General features: G+C 40.6%; 2 protein-coding genes across 2 annotated transcripts in view; one reads left to right on the top strand and one right to left on the bottom strand.

Moving 5' to 3' along the window:
- Prip (aquaporin prip) overlaps positions 1–15366 on the bottom strand; it is a 37040-nt gene extending 21674 nt beyond the window's left edge. Inside the window, exon 1 of the mRNA XM_028182443.2 lies at positions 15146–15366. The gene's annotated coding sequence lies outside the window, so the exon portion shown is untranslated. The remainder of the gene's footprint in view (positions 1–15145) is intronic.
- LOC149501463 (uncharacterized) lies at positions 6228–7654 on the top strand. Its single transcript, XM_089732756.1, has one exon. The coding sequence runs from the start codon at positions 6490–6492 to the stop codon at positions 7147–7149; it is 660 nt and encodes a 219-aa protein (XP_089588882.1). The 5' UTR covers positions 6228–6489; the 3' UTR covers positions 7150–7654.
- Positions 15367–15647: the final 281 nt, after the last annotated feature.

Below are 15647 nucleotides of genomic sequence, written 5' to 3'. Positions count from 1 at the left end.
AGGCTACCAGCGAATAGGTAGGAAAAAAAATCGGGCTCTGGAGATTTAATTTTTAACATTAATAATTAGACATTTTGAAGAAAACCGTCAGTAATGGTTTGAAGTATAAATAAATATGTATGGTCCTATTTTTACATTCACTTTTCAAATTTTTATTAAAATACAGTAGAACTAAATGCGTTGCGATTTGCTCCTATTATTTTGCATTAGCTCATGTAGCATCAGCTTACACAGCTTAACAAGTTCCCTCAGTGCCAATTGACAGAAATTAATTTAATGAACATTTTTATTAGGTTTTGTGTAGACATTAAATTTGAAAAGTAATTAATAGGCGTGTCTTAGTGTTCGTGGACTTTGATGAAGACCGCTCCTTTTATCGCTTAGTCATACTGCAGGGTTGCGTGAAAATGATAAATAATAAATGATAATAAATAATTAATATGTTTAACAACCAACGTAATCGATTCATTCGAAAAACATAAAAAGATATGTCGTAGATAATCAATATACCAACAAATATATTTGGGTCAAATAATATTTCTATAATTTTTAATTATATTATAAATTTGTTTATATTTTTTTACTGGTGGTAAGACCTCTTGTGAGTCCGCACGGGTAGGTACCACCACCCTGCCTATTTCTGCCGTGAAGCAGTAATGCGTTTCGGTTTGAATGGTGGGGCAGCCGTTGTAACTATACTGAGGGCTTAGAACTTATATCTCAGAGTAGGTGGCGGCATTTACGTTGTTGATGTCTATGGGTTCCGGTAACCGCTTAACATCACGTGGGCCGTGACCACCCACCTAAGCAGTAAATAAAAAAATATATACGACTTTCAATTAATTAATTATTAAGTTATTACTGATTACCTACGGTAAAAAAAAATTGTAAACACTTTATAAGAATATGTTTACTCCATTTATTTCGTATCATCATAAAACATTATAATACCTACTTGTATAGTTTTACCACGTATAATTTACAATGTAATTGGAAGTAGGTTTGAAAAAGGTTCTGCTGCGGGCTACAAAACCTCAATTATTTGAGATAGTTGCGTGTTTTTTGACTCTGGCTTAGTAATGAGCGTAGTTTCGAACTCACTATAATTGACTTCCAAGAGAGACGAGAAGGAAAACGATAAGTTTACGCTCCGTGGGCCATGATGACTCGGTCATTCTTAACAAAAAAAATATACTCGGACCTTAGCTCTGTCTCTATCCAACACAGCTTTAGTGAAAAGGTAAGGTAGATAGTACTGTAATATTGGGTGTATAAGTTTAAAGTTTTTTTGGTCTTGCCACACTATTACGCAAGTTGTTATACTACCGATATGAAATAATTTAGATTTTTGTAATAACGTTAAACTTGGTCCTGAAATATCAGCGGTTGTCTTGGTTATTGATTTAAGAGTAGTTTATAAATTTAGAACAATTTTTAAGGCGACTGCTTAATTAAAAACAGGAGGATTCTAAATAGCGTGCATTGAAATTTCAGATTTAGTGGGTAGCACTCATGAGAATAATCTCTTCGGCTATTAATCAGATGTCCTCCATGATCCGTCCGTACTATTTTTCAAGATTCACATATATTCAACAATATTCCTACTTTAAGAACTGGCATACGTATTGAAGGTTATATATAACACACACACATTAAAACAACTGATAGACAGCAGTAGACAGCAGGATTCACGTTGCGGTTTCTATAGCTTTAGGCAATGTGCTAAAATTGTTATAAGAAGGAAATGTCTATGCTCATTTTTGGATTACACAGGGATCTTTATTCCAGATTTCATTTTGTTTGAGGGATAAATAGATTGTAACGCAGCAAATAAATTCAATAATAAATTAGTCTCGGTGGTCAACATTTAATTAATAATCCTTCTGAACTGGGTGGACAAACTGGCCGATTCGTATCAAGTGATTATGGCACAAATTGAATGTCGGCACCGACTCTGAGATATGGGGTCGAAATATTTTTAATTTTAAGTGTAATAGCCTTCTCACCATCTAAAGCGCAAGACGTAACTGATTATGGTAGAATTTAGCAGAAATGCGGTACCCAGAAATGCGAGTTCACATGTATAGATCTAATAAAGTTCTGCCAACGTTTCACGGCAAGTACCAAATAATACGGTTACTCAAATGACGTGACACAGACTATGCTTTTTTTTACTGCAAATAAAAACTGACAAAGGTGGTTTCGTTCGTACAGGTGAATTCGATTCAATTTCGCAGTTACTTACAGTCTGATAGTTTTTTGTTACGTGTCAGTAATTTACGCTGATTAAATATCGTCACAAGCTAACTATGACTAAACGAACTTTCTGGAACATTCTATTTATTCCTTCCAACTAACTTAATACAAAATCAAAATTACTATTATTAAAATTTTGCTTGTAATATAATATAGGAAACGTTTATATTTTACAGGATTTGACGAGGTCTCTTGTGTAATATAAAAATAATTCGTTTTAAAAGTCTATATAGAAAAAATGTGTACCTATGTGTCAACGTGCAATCATTATAAAATGTGCATAGATTATGCTAGAACCCGTATACAGTAATTGCATTAAAAGATGCTTCAAGCGCGTCATTTCCATATTTATTACGCATATACATACATTTACTATATACTATATCATATTGGTTGTAAACTCTTTAGTATCTAAAAAAAGAATATAGCAGGGCTTGTTATTTTTTTAATTCGTTAATATATTTTTTTTATATATCGTGAATCGTATGTCGTTGGCAATTATTTTCATTAAGTTGAAAGCTTGGCCACAATTATTACAATTACAATAATTTATCATTTGCACGAATGTTTTCCATTCGAATAATTCAATTTGGTAGTGATTCATAGATAAGTATATGAAAAGGACAAACGTTTATTGTATTTTTTTTAATTATAGGTGAACGACCTCACGTCCCGGTCCTTACCGAAGTCCATAGACAACAAACCATGAATTGTGATGTTATGCGCTTACTGAAGCCCTTCGGCGTCTCAATTGTATTGGGATGTCATCCAATAATAATTGAAATGTTTGAAAATTGAGGGCTCCGTATCTAGACCTGTTAATTTTAAGATGTCGATGTTGTTTCCCGCCCTACCTTCTTGTTGTTTAGTTCCATTTTAATTGTAAAAAAAACTGTTTTAATTACATATTCGTATTATTAATTTATATTCATTCATGGGAAAACAATGATTCATTGCAAAGTTAATTGTAAATACTTACAATTATGTTTAAGAGTTTCGTTTCGTTTTGTGCTGTATGTAAGCTTATTTCTACGAAAAATTCTGTTTTTCTTCATCAATATTCTGCATAAATTCAAGGCAGAGTTGCGGAATAGCAGTGTGTTATTTTCGTTATACAACGCCGGATATCCGGTCGTATTTCCTGATAGTTGATTTAATGGTAGGGCGTAGAACGCCCGAAAAAAGGCTCATTCATAATTAATTTCAATATATTTTTTTGCCTTTCAAAATGCAAATCGTGTAATCCAAACCAACGGCCTATATTTATTATTATTCAAATGTAACACACACACACACACACACACACAATTTTACATTGTTTTTCTACTTTTTACATTTAATAATAAATATAACGGCAAAAATAATCTACATTTTTTAAAAGATCAAGGAAAATCTTTTTTATTAATAAGTACAAGCGAGTTAAATAGTGGAAATTATTTCTTTGACTACAGTGAATCATACTTATATCGTAAGACTAGAAACAATAATACAAGTAGCAATATGTTTACATGTGCTAAGTTAGAGATAGGCTATCGTATTGTTTGTACGAAGTTCTTAATGATTTTACTAAAGACGGTCACTTATCTTGGCATGAACATTATCTAATGATGACGAACCATATCCATCTGATTTCTCAAGCAAAGCAAGGACATAATGTGCTTTCTTAATGACACGAGAACAATGTTAGGCGTTCTTCTTTTATACAGCCCTAAGCTGTAATTAAGAAAATTACTATCGGACGGAGCTGCGTGGGGCGTGAAGACTCTGATGGATTGAATATTTTAGTTTTTTGTTGGGTTATCGTAATGAATACCCATACTTTTAAGTCGGATGGAAGGATATATATTTCCACACACCATTTATTTCAAGCAGGTTTATTTCTACCATATTCTTTACTGTAATCTCATAATTCACATAAATTAGACGAAAATTTCAAATAAAATTGTTAATTAATGCATTTCTCTACTTCTTAGTCGTGTATACTTCTTACTCTTGTCAGAGTGGTCGTAGTTGCGCTGACTGTGTACACGCAGTAACATTTGTTAGGTCCCCAATACTTTCGAGGATCGCCTTCCCAGCGATGCGTTTCAGATCTGGCGGTTCGAACCGTTGCGAGTACATTCGACCATGGTTGATTCAATTGCTTTCTTTATTAGGTCGGTTCAATGAGTTGGTGATCGGTCAGGTGATCTCTTGCCTTTCACCTGACCTTGAAAGTGGTTCTAGTTCTAGTTCTAGGACTAGTGAGTCTCTCCATCGAATCCTATTTTTTGGAGATGTGACCAAAAATATTTAAAATCGGTATTGTGTATTTGACGAAAATCGGTCTTTGACACAGAGTTCTTTGAGGATGGATGCCTTGATGTGAAATGCGGGATGGGATATTTAGGAGGCACCATATCTCCAGTGCATCGATTTTACGGTGATCCTGCAGTCTTAGAGACCAGGTTTCGGCTCCAGAATGCATTTAGAGCGTTTGAATAAGCTCGAATATCGGCATTTAAAAATGCTAGTTACTATATCTTTCCTAGACGATCCTTTTCTTCCTTTTATACTACTATATTCAAAGAAACTACTACAATAACTGATCCTTCTTACTTCTTCGCTGCACCACTGAACTCTTATTGTAAAATCCGTGGCATTTTAAATACGCCTATTAACTACTAGTCTTAGATTGAGAATTCATTGCGTCATTGGAATTTACTTCAATTCTTGATTAGCTTGCTTCTCCTTCATTTTTCATAATATGTGACTATTAGTGATTAAAGTATTTATGTTTAGTTTTTTCTCATTTTTGTCACAGTTCCCTAAACATTTTCGGTTAATTCAGTTTACGCATACGCAAAGTTTCCATAAAAAACCGCTACTACAATAATTGTAAATGTCACAAATATGTACCTAGTCAGGTCATAAATTCTGTCACATGTTTAATGTAAAATAATTGAAACAAGTTTATTCATTATGTAACCATTCATATACCAAAATGAACTTAACAAAACATAGATTCTTATGACACTAAAGTTTATTCAAAATGACCTCCGTGATTTTGAATACAGGCCTTCAATCTGCGCGGCCAGTCGTCTATCGCAGCACGAACGAGGTCCATGTCAATATCGGCGGCTGCCTTAATCAAGGATGTCTTGAGTGACTCCAAATTGGGATGAGGCTTTGAGCACGCCTTTTCCTCCAAGTTTTGCCATATCTTGTAATCTAACGGATTCAAATCTGGACTGGAGGAGGGCCAGTCTTCGTGCCGGATGAAGTCGATTTCACGCGCCGCCAGCCAGTCTAGTGTGCTCTTCGCTCTATGAGCGGGCGCCAAATCTTGTTGGAATACCCAGTGCCTGTTATTGAACATGGTATGAGAAACAGGTTCCACAAGGTTCGTCAGGACTGTATTTTGATACACAACTGCATTCGTTTTTACACATTTCTCACAAAAATGTACCTCTGTTAAGCCCCAATAAGAAACTCCCAACCATACCATGAGCGAGGATGGAAAATGACCTCGTTGGACACGCGGAATACGGTTGCTCGCTTCTTCACTACTGTGTGCGTACACCTTATCATTTTGTTTGTTGTAGCTCTCTTCTACGGTAAAAAGTTTTTCATCCAAAAAAAGAATTTCGCGATATTTTTTTCCCGCGTACCGCTTCAACAAAGCGCGGCATCTCTTCAGTCTCAGGTCCATTAGACGAGCATTCAAACGATGTCCTGTTTTTCTTCGATATGCCCGAAGCCCTAAGTCTTCATTTAACACCCTTTTCACCGTGGTTCTGCTTAACCCCATCTGAAGGGCCAACAGTTTCTGCTTACCTTTGGGATTTCTTTGAATTCGCGCCTTCACAGCTTTTATCACTGCTGGAGTCCTAACAGACCGAGGGCGACCACTTCTTGACCTCAGTCCGACAGAAGCACCCGCCGCCTGTGGACGTGCTCATCGACCACTCAATCGCCCGGCCATTGTTCGCCTGGTTTTATTGTTAGCCCGGCCTTTGTTCACCCGGCTTTTTTTCGTGGCACATCTGCCGACAAAGTGTGTTCCTGGAAGTGTTTGTTTTGTTTTGGTTTATTTTTGTTGTTTCCTTTTTTTGTTGTTCTTTCTTTTTCCTGCAGTAATTGTGCCGCATCGCCACCTGTGTTCAATCGAACCGCTAAGTACCGAGAAGTTGGGGCCTCGCCGCTAGGCGAGTGTGTTTAAGACCCGGGACAGCCCCACCTGGGTCAGACATCATGGAAGCTTTATTTACAGAATTCCTCCGACTTCGCCACCCAAAGCTCACTTCTGAGTTTCTGGCTTTCAAGGCCGATCACGCCGTGAGCCCTCTCGCGGATTCCGCCGTGCTCGTCGCTCCCGCGTCGTACACCGCAGCGTCCGCCATGCCTGCCGCTCCCGCGTCGCCTATACTAGTGGGTAAAACTGCTGCGTCGTCCGCCGTGGCCGCCGCTCCCCTGGCGCGATCATCCGCGGGTTCCGTAGAGTCCGACGGACGTCCTGCATCTGCCCGTAGGTCGCCTGCTCCCGAGCCTGCTGCCTCCTCGTCCTCCGACTCTGACTCGGACATGGAGGTCGACCTCGCCCCCGCCTCATCGACGGATGAATTCACCCTGGTACAAAAGGGTAAGAAGCGCGCTGCGGAGTCCCAAGCTCCCGCGGCCGCTAAAATTAGTAAAGCCGCGAACGCGTCGCGCCCTCGCCCTCCGACTCCCGTCGCTCCCCCTGCCCGTGCCACACCGTCGCCGCGTCCAGTGGCACAAAATAAAACTCAGACCCCTCCCCCGGTAATCCTTCAAGAGAAGGCAGCTTGGGACCGAGTTTCCCTGGCCCTTCAGGCCAAAAAAATAATTTTATCAGCGCCCGTAACCTCGCGAACGGGATTCAAATTAAGTTAACGACACCCGACGACCATAGGGCCCTCTCAAGCTACCTCCGAAAGGAGCGTATAAGTTTCCACACTTATACGCTTCAGGAGGAGCGTGAACTTCGCGCGGTCATACGCGGCATCCCAAAGGAATTAGATGCCGATCTCGTCAAGGCCGACCTTCTAGAACAAGGTCTGCCGGTCAATTTCGTGCACCGCATGCACACAGGACGCGGGAGGGAGCCATACAATATGGTTCTCGTCGCTCTCCAGCCTACCCCCGAGGGCAAGCAAATTTTCAACGTACGAACAGTCTGTAGGCTTTCCGGAATAACCGTCGAAACCCCCCATAAAAAAGGCACTCCGAGCCAGTGCCATAACTGTCAGTTGTACGGGCACTCTTCCCGTAATTGTCACGCGCGCTCCCGATGCGTCAAGTGTTTGGGCGATCACGCCACGAGCCTTTGCACTCGCGATCAAAAAACCGCTACGGAACCGCCTAGCTGCGTCCTGTGCCGAACACAGGGTCACCCCGCGAACTACCGTGGTTGCCCCCGAGCCCCTAAAATAAATCGCCGCGTCGCCCGCCAAAACCGCCTCCGAGCTTTCGGCCCAGACATCAAAGCCACGGCACCCTCTGTGCCGAAGGCTAAACCTGCTTTCGTGCCGGCGTCGGTGCCCAGCGTCTCGGCCTGGGCTAAACCGTTGCCGTACACGAACACGGCTACAACTCTCTCCCCCGCGACTCGTCCCACCCCCGCGATACGTCCCTCCCCCGCGACTCGTCCCTCCCCCGCGACCTGCCCTCCGACCGCGTCCGACAATCTCGCTCTAGCGATCGACTTTTTTCAGTCGATCAACTTTGACCGCGTTAATGCTTTGGGCGACGCCATTCGCGCCGCCTCCACTGCACAACACTTCATCGCCGTTGTGCAAGAATACGCTGACGTATACGCGTCGTTAAATACGTACGTCCTCCCCTCACTCCGCCGGTAATCAATGGCGTACATAAGTAGAATCAAGCCCCTATCCGTAACGATAGGATTTTTTAACGCTTACGGTCTCGCAAATCAACGTGATCAGGTTTGTGATTTTTTGCGTGACCATCAAATTGACATCTTTTTGGTGCAGGAGACCCTGCTTAAGCCCGCGCGCCGCGACCCTAAAATCGCGAACTACAACATGGTTAGAAACGACAGGCTCACTGCTCGTGGTGGTGGTACCGTCATTTACTATAGAAGAGCCCTGCATTGCGTCCCACTCGACCCCCCCGCGCTTTCTAACATCGAAGCATCAGTATGCCGAATCTCATTGACTGGACACGCGCCGATCGTTGTCGCGTCCGATTATCTTCCACCGGATAAAATCGTTCTAAGTAGTGATATTGAGGCGCTGCTCGGCATGGGAAGCTCTGTCATTCTGGCGGGTGACCTAAATTGTAAACACGTCAGGTGGAACTCTCACACCTCAACCCCTAATGGCAGGCGCCTCGACGCGTTAGTCGATGATCTCGCCTTCGATATCGTCGCTCCGCTGACCCCGACTCACTACCCGCTAAATATCGCGCATCGCCCGGATATACTCGACATAGCGTTATTAAAAAACGTAACTCTGCGCTTACATTCGATTGAAGTAGTTTCAGAGTTAGATTCAGACCATCGTCCCGTCATTATGAAGCTCGGTCGCGCTCCCGATTCCGTTCCCGTCACGAGGACTGTGGTGGATTGGCACACGCTGGGCATCAGCCTGGCTGAATCTGATCCACCATCGCTTCCGTTTAGTCCGGACTCTATCCCGTCTCCTCAGGATACCGCTGAAGCCATAGACATCGTAACGTCACACATCACCTCGACATTAGATAGGTCATCGAAGCAAGTTGTAGCGGAGGACTTCCTTCACCGCTTCATATTGCCCGACGATATTAGGGAACTCTTTAGAGCTAAGAACGCCTCGATCCGTGCGTACGATAGGTATCCTACCGCGGAAAATCGTATTCGAATGCGTGCCCTACAACGCGACGTAAAGTCTCGCATCGCCGAAGTCCGAGATGCCCGATGGTCTGATTTCTTAGAAGGACTCGCGCCCTCCCAAAGGTCTTACTACCGCTTAGCTCGTACTCTCAAATCGGATACGGTAGTAACTATGCCCCCCCTCGTAGGCCCCTCAGGCCGACTCGCGGCGTTCGATGATGACGAAAAAGCAGAGCTGCTGGCCGATACATTGCAAGCCCAGTGCATGCCCAGCATTCAATCCGCGGACCCTGTTCATGTAGAATTAGTAGACAGTGAGGTAGAACGCAGAGCCTCCTTGCCACCCTTGGACGCGTTACCGCCCGTCACCTCAATGGAAGTTAAAGACCTGATCAAAGACCTACGTCCTCGCAAGGCTCCCGGTTCCGACGGTATATCTAACCGCGTTATTAAACTTTTACCCGTCCAACTCATCGTGATGTTGGCATCTATTTTCAATGCCGCTATGGCTAACTGTATCTTTCCCACGGTGTGGAAAGAAGCGGACGTTATCGGCATACACAAACCCGGTAAACCAAAAAATAATCCGACGAGTTACCGCCCGATTAGCCTCCTCATGTCTCTAGGCAAACTGTATGAGCGTCTGCTCTACAAACGTCTCAGAGACTTCGTCTCATCCAAGGGCATTCTCATCGATGAACAATTCGGATTCCGTACAAATCACTCATGCGTTCAACAGGTGCACCGCCTCACGGAGCACATTCTTGTGGGGCTTAATCGACCAAAACCGTTATACACGGGAGCTCTCTTCTTCGACGTCGCAAAAGCGTTCGACAAAGTCTGGCATAACGGTTTGATTTTCAAACTATTCAACATGGGCGTGCCGGATAGTCTCGTGCTCATCATACGGGACTTCTTGTCGAACCGCTCTTTTCGATATCGAGTCGAGGGAACCCGCTCCTCCCCGCGACCACTCACGGCTGGAGTGCCGCAAGGCTCCGTTCTCTCACCGCTCCTATTTAGTTTATTTATTAATGATATTCCCCGGTCGCCGCCGACCCAGCTAGCCTTATTCGCTGACGACACAACCGTTTACTACTCAAGTAGAAACAAGTCCCTAATCGCGAGTAAACTCCAGAGCGCAGCGTTAGCCCTCGGACAGTGGTTCCGAAAATGGCGCATAGACATCAACCCGGCGAAAAGCGCAGCAGTGTTATTTCAAAGGGGAAACTCACCGCTTATTTCCTCCTGCATTAGGAGGAGAAATATCACTCCCCCGATCACCCTCTTCGGCCAACCTATACCCTGGGTCAGGAAGGTTAAGTACCTGGGAGTCACCCTGGATGCATCCATGACATTCCGCCCACACATAAAAACAGTCCGCGACCGTGCCGCATTCATTCTCGGCAGACTCTATCCCATGATCTGTAAGCGGAGTAAAATGTCCCTTCGGAACAAGGTGACACTTTACAAAACTTGCATAAGGCCCGTCATGACTTACGCGAGTGTGGTGTTCGCTCACGCGGCCCGCACACACATAGACACCCTCCAATCCCTACAATCCCGCTTTTGCAGGTTAGCCGTCGGGGCTCCGTGGTTCGTGAGGAACGTTGACCTACACGACGACCTGGGCCTTGAATCAATCCAGAAATACATGAAGTCAGCGTCGGAACGGTACTTCGATAAGGCTATGCGTCATGATAATCGCCTTATCGTTGCCGCCGCTGACTACTCACCGAATCCTGATCATGCAGGAGCCAGTCACCGTCGACGCCCTAGACACGTCCTTACGGATCCATCAGATCCAATAACCTTTGCATTAGATGCCTTCAGCTCTAATACTAGGAGCAGGCTTAGGGACCCCAGTAACCGTACTCGTCGAACTCGACAAAGAGGTCAACGTGCAACCTAGCCCATGCATCAGCCCGCTGAGTTTCTCGCCGGATCTTCTCAGCGGGTCGCGATTCCGATCCGGTAGTAGATTCATTCGCGAAGCAATTGCTCTTGAGTTGTTAGGTCTCCTTCGGAGGCGCTCGGGCAGCTGTTAGCAAATCCCACCCCTCCTGGCTGAGCCTTTGCTCGCCCACCTGTCCTGGTGAAACTGGAAAGGCCTTCGGGCCACCAGTAATCTCTCAATCATAAAAAAAAAAAAAAAACTTCTTGACCTGTCATCTACACTAGAGTCTTCATTGTATCGTTTGATGGTACGATAAACGAATCTTTTGGTTATATTCAAATTTTTCAGTATGTTAAAAATATGAATTGGCGCGTAACCGCAACGATGCAACGCAATAACTGCAACACGGTCTTCTTTAAGCGTCCACTCCATATTTAAGAATGAGTAAAATTCTAAAAGTATACATTTTTATTTTCATGAACAATTCGAAATTCGAATTCAATAAACTTTTTTATGGCCAGCATTCTAAAAGAAAAGTTTTTACTGTGTGACAATACTTATGACCTGACTAGTTATTAATGTGTGAAAAAAAATCTGAGTTTGTACAATAAAATGCAATATTGTTCAACTTATTTCAAAATTATGTGAAATAAATAGGTAGTAGCAGTAGCATGAGTTCCGTAATTTATAATCCAATTGGGCCATCGCGAAATAATTCAAGAAACATGTGACACCTCTATTTGGATCAGTTTATTTTTATTATCTCTTATTTATTTAACATAGTTTATTATATCTCAGAGTATGTACTTATAATATTAAAGCTAATTTGTCTTCTTCTTATTTAAAAAATGATCAGAATTTTAGTATCATTTACTTATTGTATTAAACAAAAATTAAAACTGACTTTTCAATTCTCAAAGATGTCCGTTCTAACTATTCTGTGAATGTTTTCAAACATTTTATTCGAATAAATTGAAATTATGTGTGAATAAAAGTGTAGCTGAATGAAACTAAATTGAGATTATTTGGATAAACTTCTATTTTAACACAACTGTATACTGTGATTTTACTAAAAACAACTATTAACAAGACTTGTATTTTGAGTTTTCGTGTCGGGCTTCTTATGTCGTGATGAGCGTGAATGGGGCTGATTCTCCACGGAAACGCTTCACTGATTCCAATCTTTGTTCTGTTCAGTCACCGATGTCGGCTATTTCAATTACAGGCTTTTACTGTGCCACGGTCAAATATACAATCTTTAACGTTCGCAAGCAACACGTGGTTACTATTACGCCTAACGCATCGAGAACGTCTATCACTAAATGCTGTCAGATGTGTAATTGTGTATAATATAAGTTGTAATCTTTTTTATTACAGTCATTTTTGATAGCTTGAAATTTTGTGATTTGTGACCGAGATGATCATGTAATCTATTCCGAATAATCTGAATTATTATTTAATATTATCCGACGTATAGCTTGGCGAGCGTGTCATGAAATAAAATCAAACCCGCAATGAAATAAACTGGTCTCAAATGTTTTTGTTAGCCCGCTAGGGTCAGTGCGTCCATCTTAGCTACTGTTAAGTGTTAAGGATGCTTAGAAGCTCCGGTATTCCAATGTAATTGGAATTAATTGAAGGATAACTGGTATTCTATAGTCATTAGAAAATCAAACTCATGTGAGGTTCCCTGTCAGTCTATAGATATGAAATACGTTACCCGTACCAATAATTCATTTTCATTATGGTTCACGCATTTGACATAATTTTGATGCGCCTTAAATCTAAACCAAGCGGCAAGCAAATCTGAATTTCATACAGAAAACGGTAGACGACAGTTTTGATTTCAAATTTGTTACTAGAACATTTCAGCTGCTTCCGTGTCAATAGCGTCATGTCTTATCATTTAGCATGTTTTGGTGTCGGGTCTGCTGCTAATTTAATAAATCAATTGGCTTAATAAGGTGTGTCCACTGGTTCCAACACTATTGGCAATTGCTTTATAATTCTCTCGTCTTAGCGTTATTAAAAATTGAATTACTTTATAAAGTACTGAAAAATTCCGCTTTATTATTGATTAGCTAATAAAAAAAGAAATGGTGCCAGGAAATTACTACATTGCTCTTTGATTAACTGTTCGCGATAACTATGGTTTTGGACATCAGAACCATATGATTAAGTTTTAGTTTTAGCTCTGTTATTCGCCAGAGTGACCTCGATAATGCAATTGGTTATTTGTATGGTTCATTAAAACATTCTATATAGATTCCTCAAAAGTACATAAATTATTATTGAACGCAACATTTACAGAACCGGGAGGAGACGGTAGATGAAACAGGCGTAAAAAATTCAAGCTACGTCCCTGGACATTTTTTCTTTCTTATTTGAATTGGTGCAGCAGAATCTCAAGTCCTTGCGTAGAAATGTTAACAATGGGATACCGCGGGTATTTTGTCGAAAAGATTCATTCTGCTAATTGGCGCTCCGCTCAAGTGGTCGGAGTATCTGGGATGATATATCCTTAACCGGTTTTCCACCGCGAGAATAACTACTGCTTAGGCACCATACACTAGTTTAAAATTAACTTAATACCAAACTATAATCAATTAAATATACTGAATATTGAAATATTCCGTTTAAACTAAATAATGTTTGACTATTGTTTGTTTTTCACTACGTGAATCGCATTTGTGACATGAACAATTCCAGGAGCATAGCCAAACCGCTGCCTACTGTACTACTGTATGAAGTGAATGAATATTTTCACGAATTTTCATGAGTTGCAGAAAAAATCGTATTGTTACATAAGGATTCAGGACTAGGTAATTTCTTCAGAATGTCCCTTACGTTGGATTGAATTCAAGTCAAGGCTAAACTACCAACCGAAGTATGTTCTATGAAGAGTTTTATTAAGTTTCCATCGCATTAAATTACAAATGTTTCTTTAGTCAGTGAACATATCAATATTTTGTTAACTGATTGTAAGAATAATAATAATATAATAATTAAATGGAGCAGCAACATGAAACCAAAAATTAATGAAAATTGTAGTTTCATATCTCGTCATATCAATCAATTTCGACAACTTCATATAAGTGGGTTTCGATACCCTACTGTGTTATATCGGATAGATAGATCAGCATTATCTGGGTTTCATTATCAACAATATGCGATAGTAAATTGCATCGCACAAAGAGTTTTTTCATTTGTTTCTGGTCAAATTCAGGAATATTTAAAAAAAAAAATTGCTTAGATGGGTGGACGAGCTCACAGCCCACCTGGTGTTAAGTGTTTACTGGAGCTCATATACAACTACAACGTAAATGCGCCACACACCTTGCGATATAAGTTCTAAGGTCTCAATATAGTTACAACAGCTGCCCCACCCTTCAAACCGAAACGCATTACTGCTTCACGGCAGAAATAGGCAGGGTGGTGGTACCTACCCATGCGGACTCACAAGAGGTCCTACCACCAGTAAAATTTTAAAATAACATATATGTATGTACTATCAAACTACCTTTACGGCTTAATCTCGGATTTATCAACCAGTCCATATAATTTAAGATTAAAAGCTCTAAGTTGGTGCATTACATGAAAACGGCTGAAGAGATTAAGCAACATTTTTACAATGTTCTTAATATTTCAGATTTATAAGGAAAGAATACCCAAAAAATTGACGACACGGTCAAAAAAAACTAATTGAAATGACAGAGCAACGTTTTTGGTATCAATTAGTTATTTTCTAATAAAAACGAAGTCTGTGCACATTAAAGAGATCCAATTAAATGTTTGATAGTTTCGAAATTGATAAAGTATTTTCTGAACCAACTATGTTTTTCCGACCGAAAAGGCGAATCCCAAGCAAATTTAACAACGGTTAGCCAAAAATACCTAAATATAATTAATAGGTGGGTTTCATTAATAAATTTATTATTGATGAAGAAAATTTTCTATTTTAAATAAAAACAATGAATTCTTTTTCGATTTTCTTCTTCTTTTTTATGTTTAAGTCTCTTTAATTTGGTCACCTGCGACTTAAATAAAATTAATACGACACTAAATAGTTTCTTTTGGTTGTCATTATACATTCTTGTAAAAATTTAATAAAATACAAAGTGAAATATTGTAGTATTTAAATATAACAGAAAAATACTTACATGACTTTCTGAATCGATTCGATAAACAAAAAAATAAATTAATACTTCTGTCACAGCACTGTATTGTCTTTACAACAATGTGAAACTAAAGTAGTTAATGAAAATACGGACTCGTGAACTTAAATAAAATTATTCTAATATTTAAGTCACGATTTAATGTCGCCTGCCGCAGCCGACTGTTGCGCGTTTTTGATATCGTTTGATTAAGCAATTTAAACAAGCCGCCTCGAAAAGCAAGTTCTGCTTTGCGATCGAAGCGACAGCCTCGTCAAAATGGTGAAACTTTAATTTAGTAGCGCCATCTAGTACCAAGCAGTTGTGGCAAAATAAACGTAAAGCGACTTTTAAATTTAGGAAAGGTAAGATTTATGTGCGATTAAAAATAAATACGATTATATAAATGGGCTAATATAATGGACAAAGACCAAATTTACCATAACATCTCTGCTACAAACGGCCAATTTTCAAAACCAATAAAACAATTGAATTAATTCCGTTTTTA

Source organism: Bombyx mandarina, chromosome 15, assembly GCF_030267445.1.
Source record: "Bombyx mandarina strain Sakado chromosome 15, ASM3026744v2".
In the NCBI taxonomy this organism is placed as follows: Eukaryota; Metazoa; Arthropoda; class Insecta; order Lepidoptera; family Bombycidae; genus Bombyx; species Bombyx mandarina.
The sequence above is the reverse complement of the archived record's forward strand: the minus strand, read 5'-3'. Positions and strand labels throughout refer to the sequence as shown.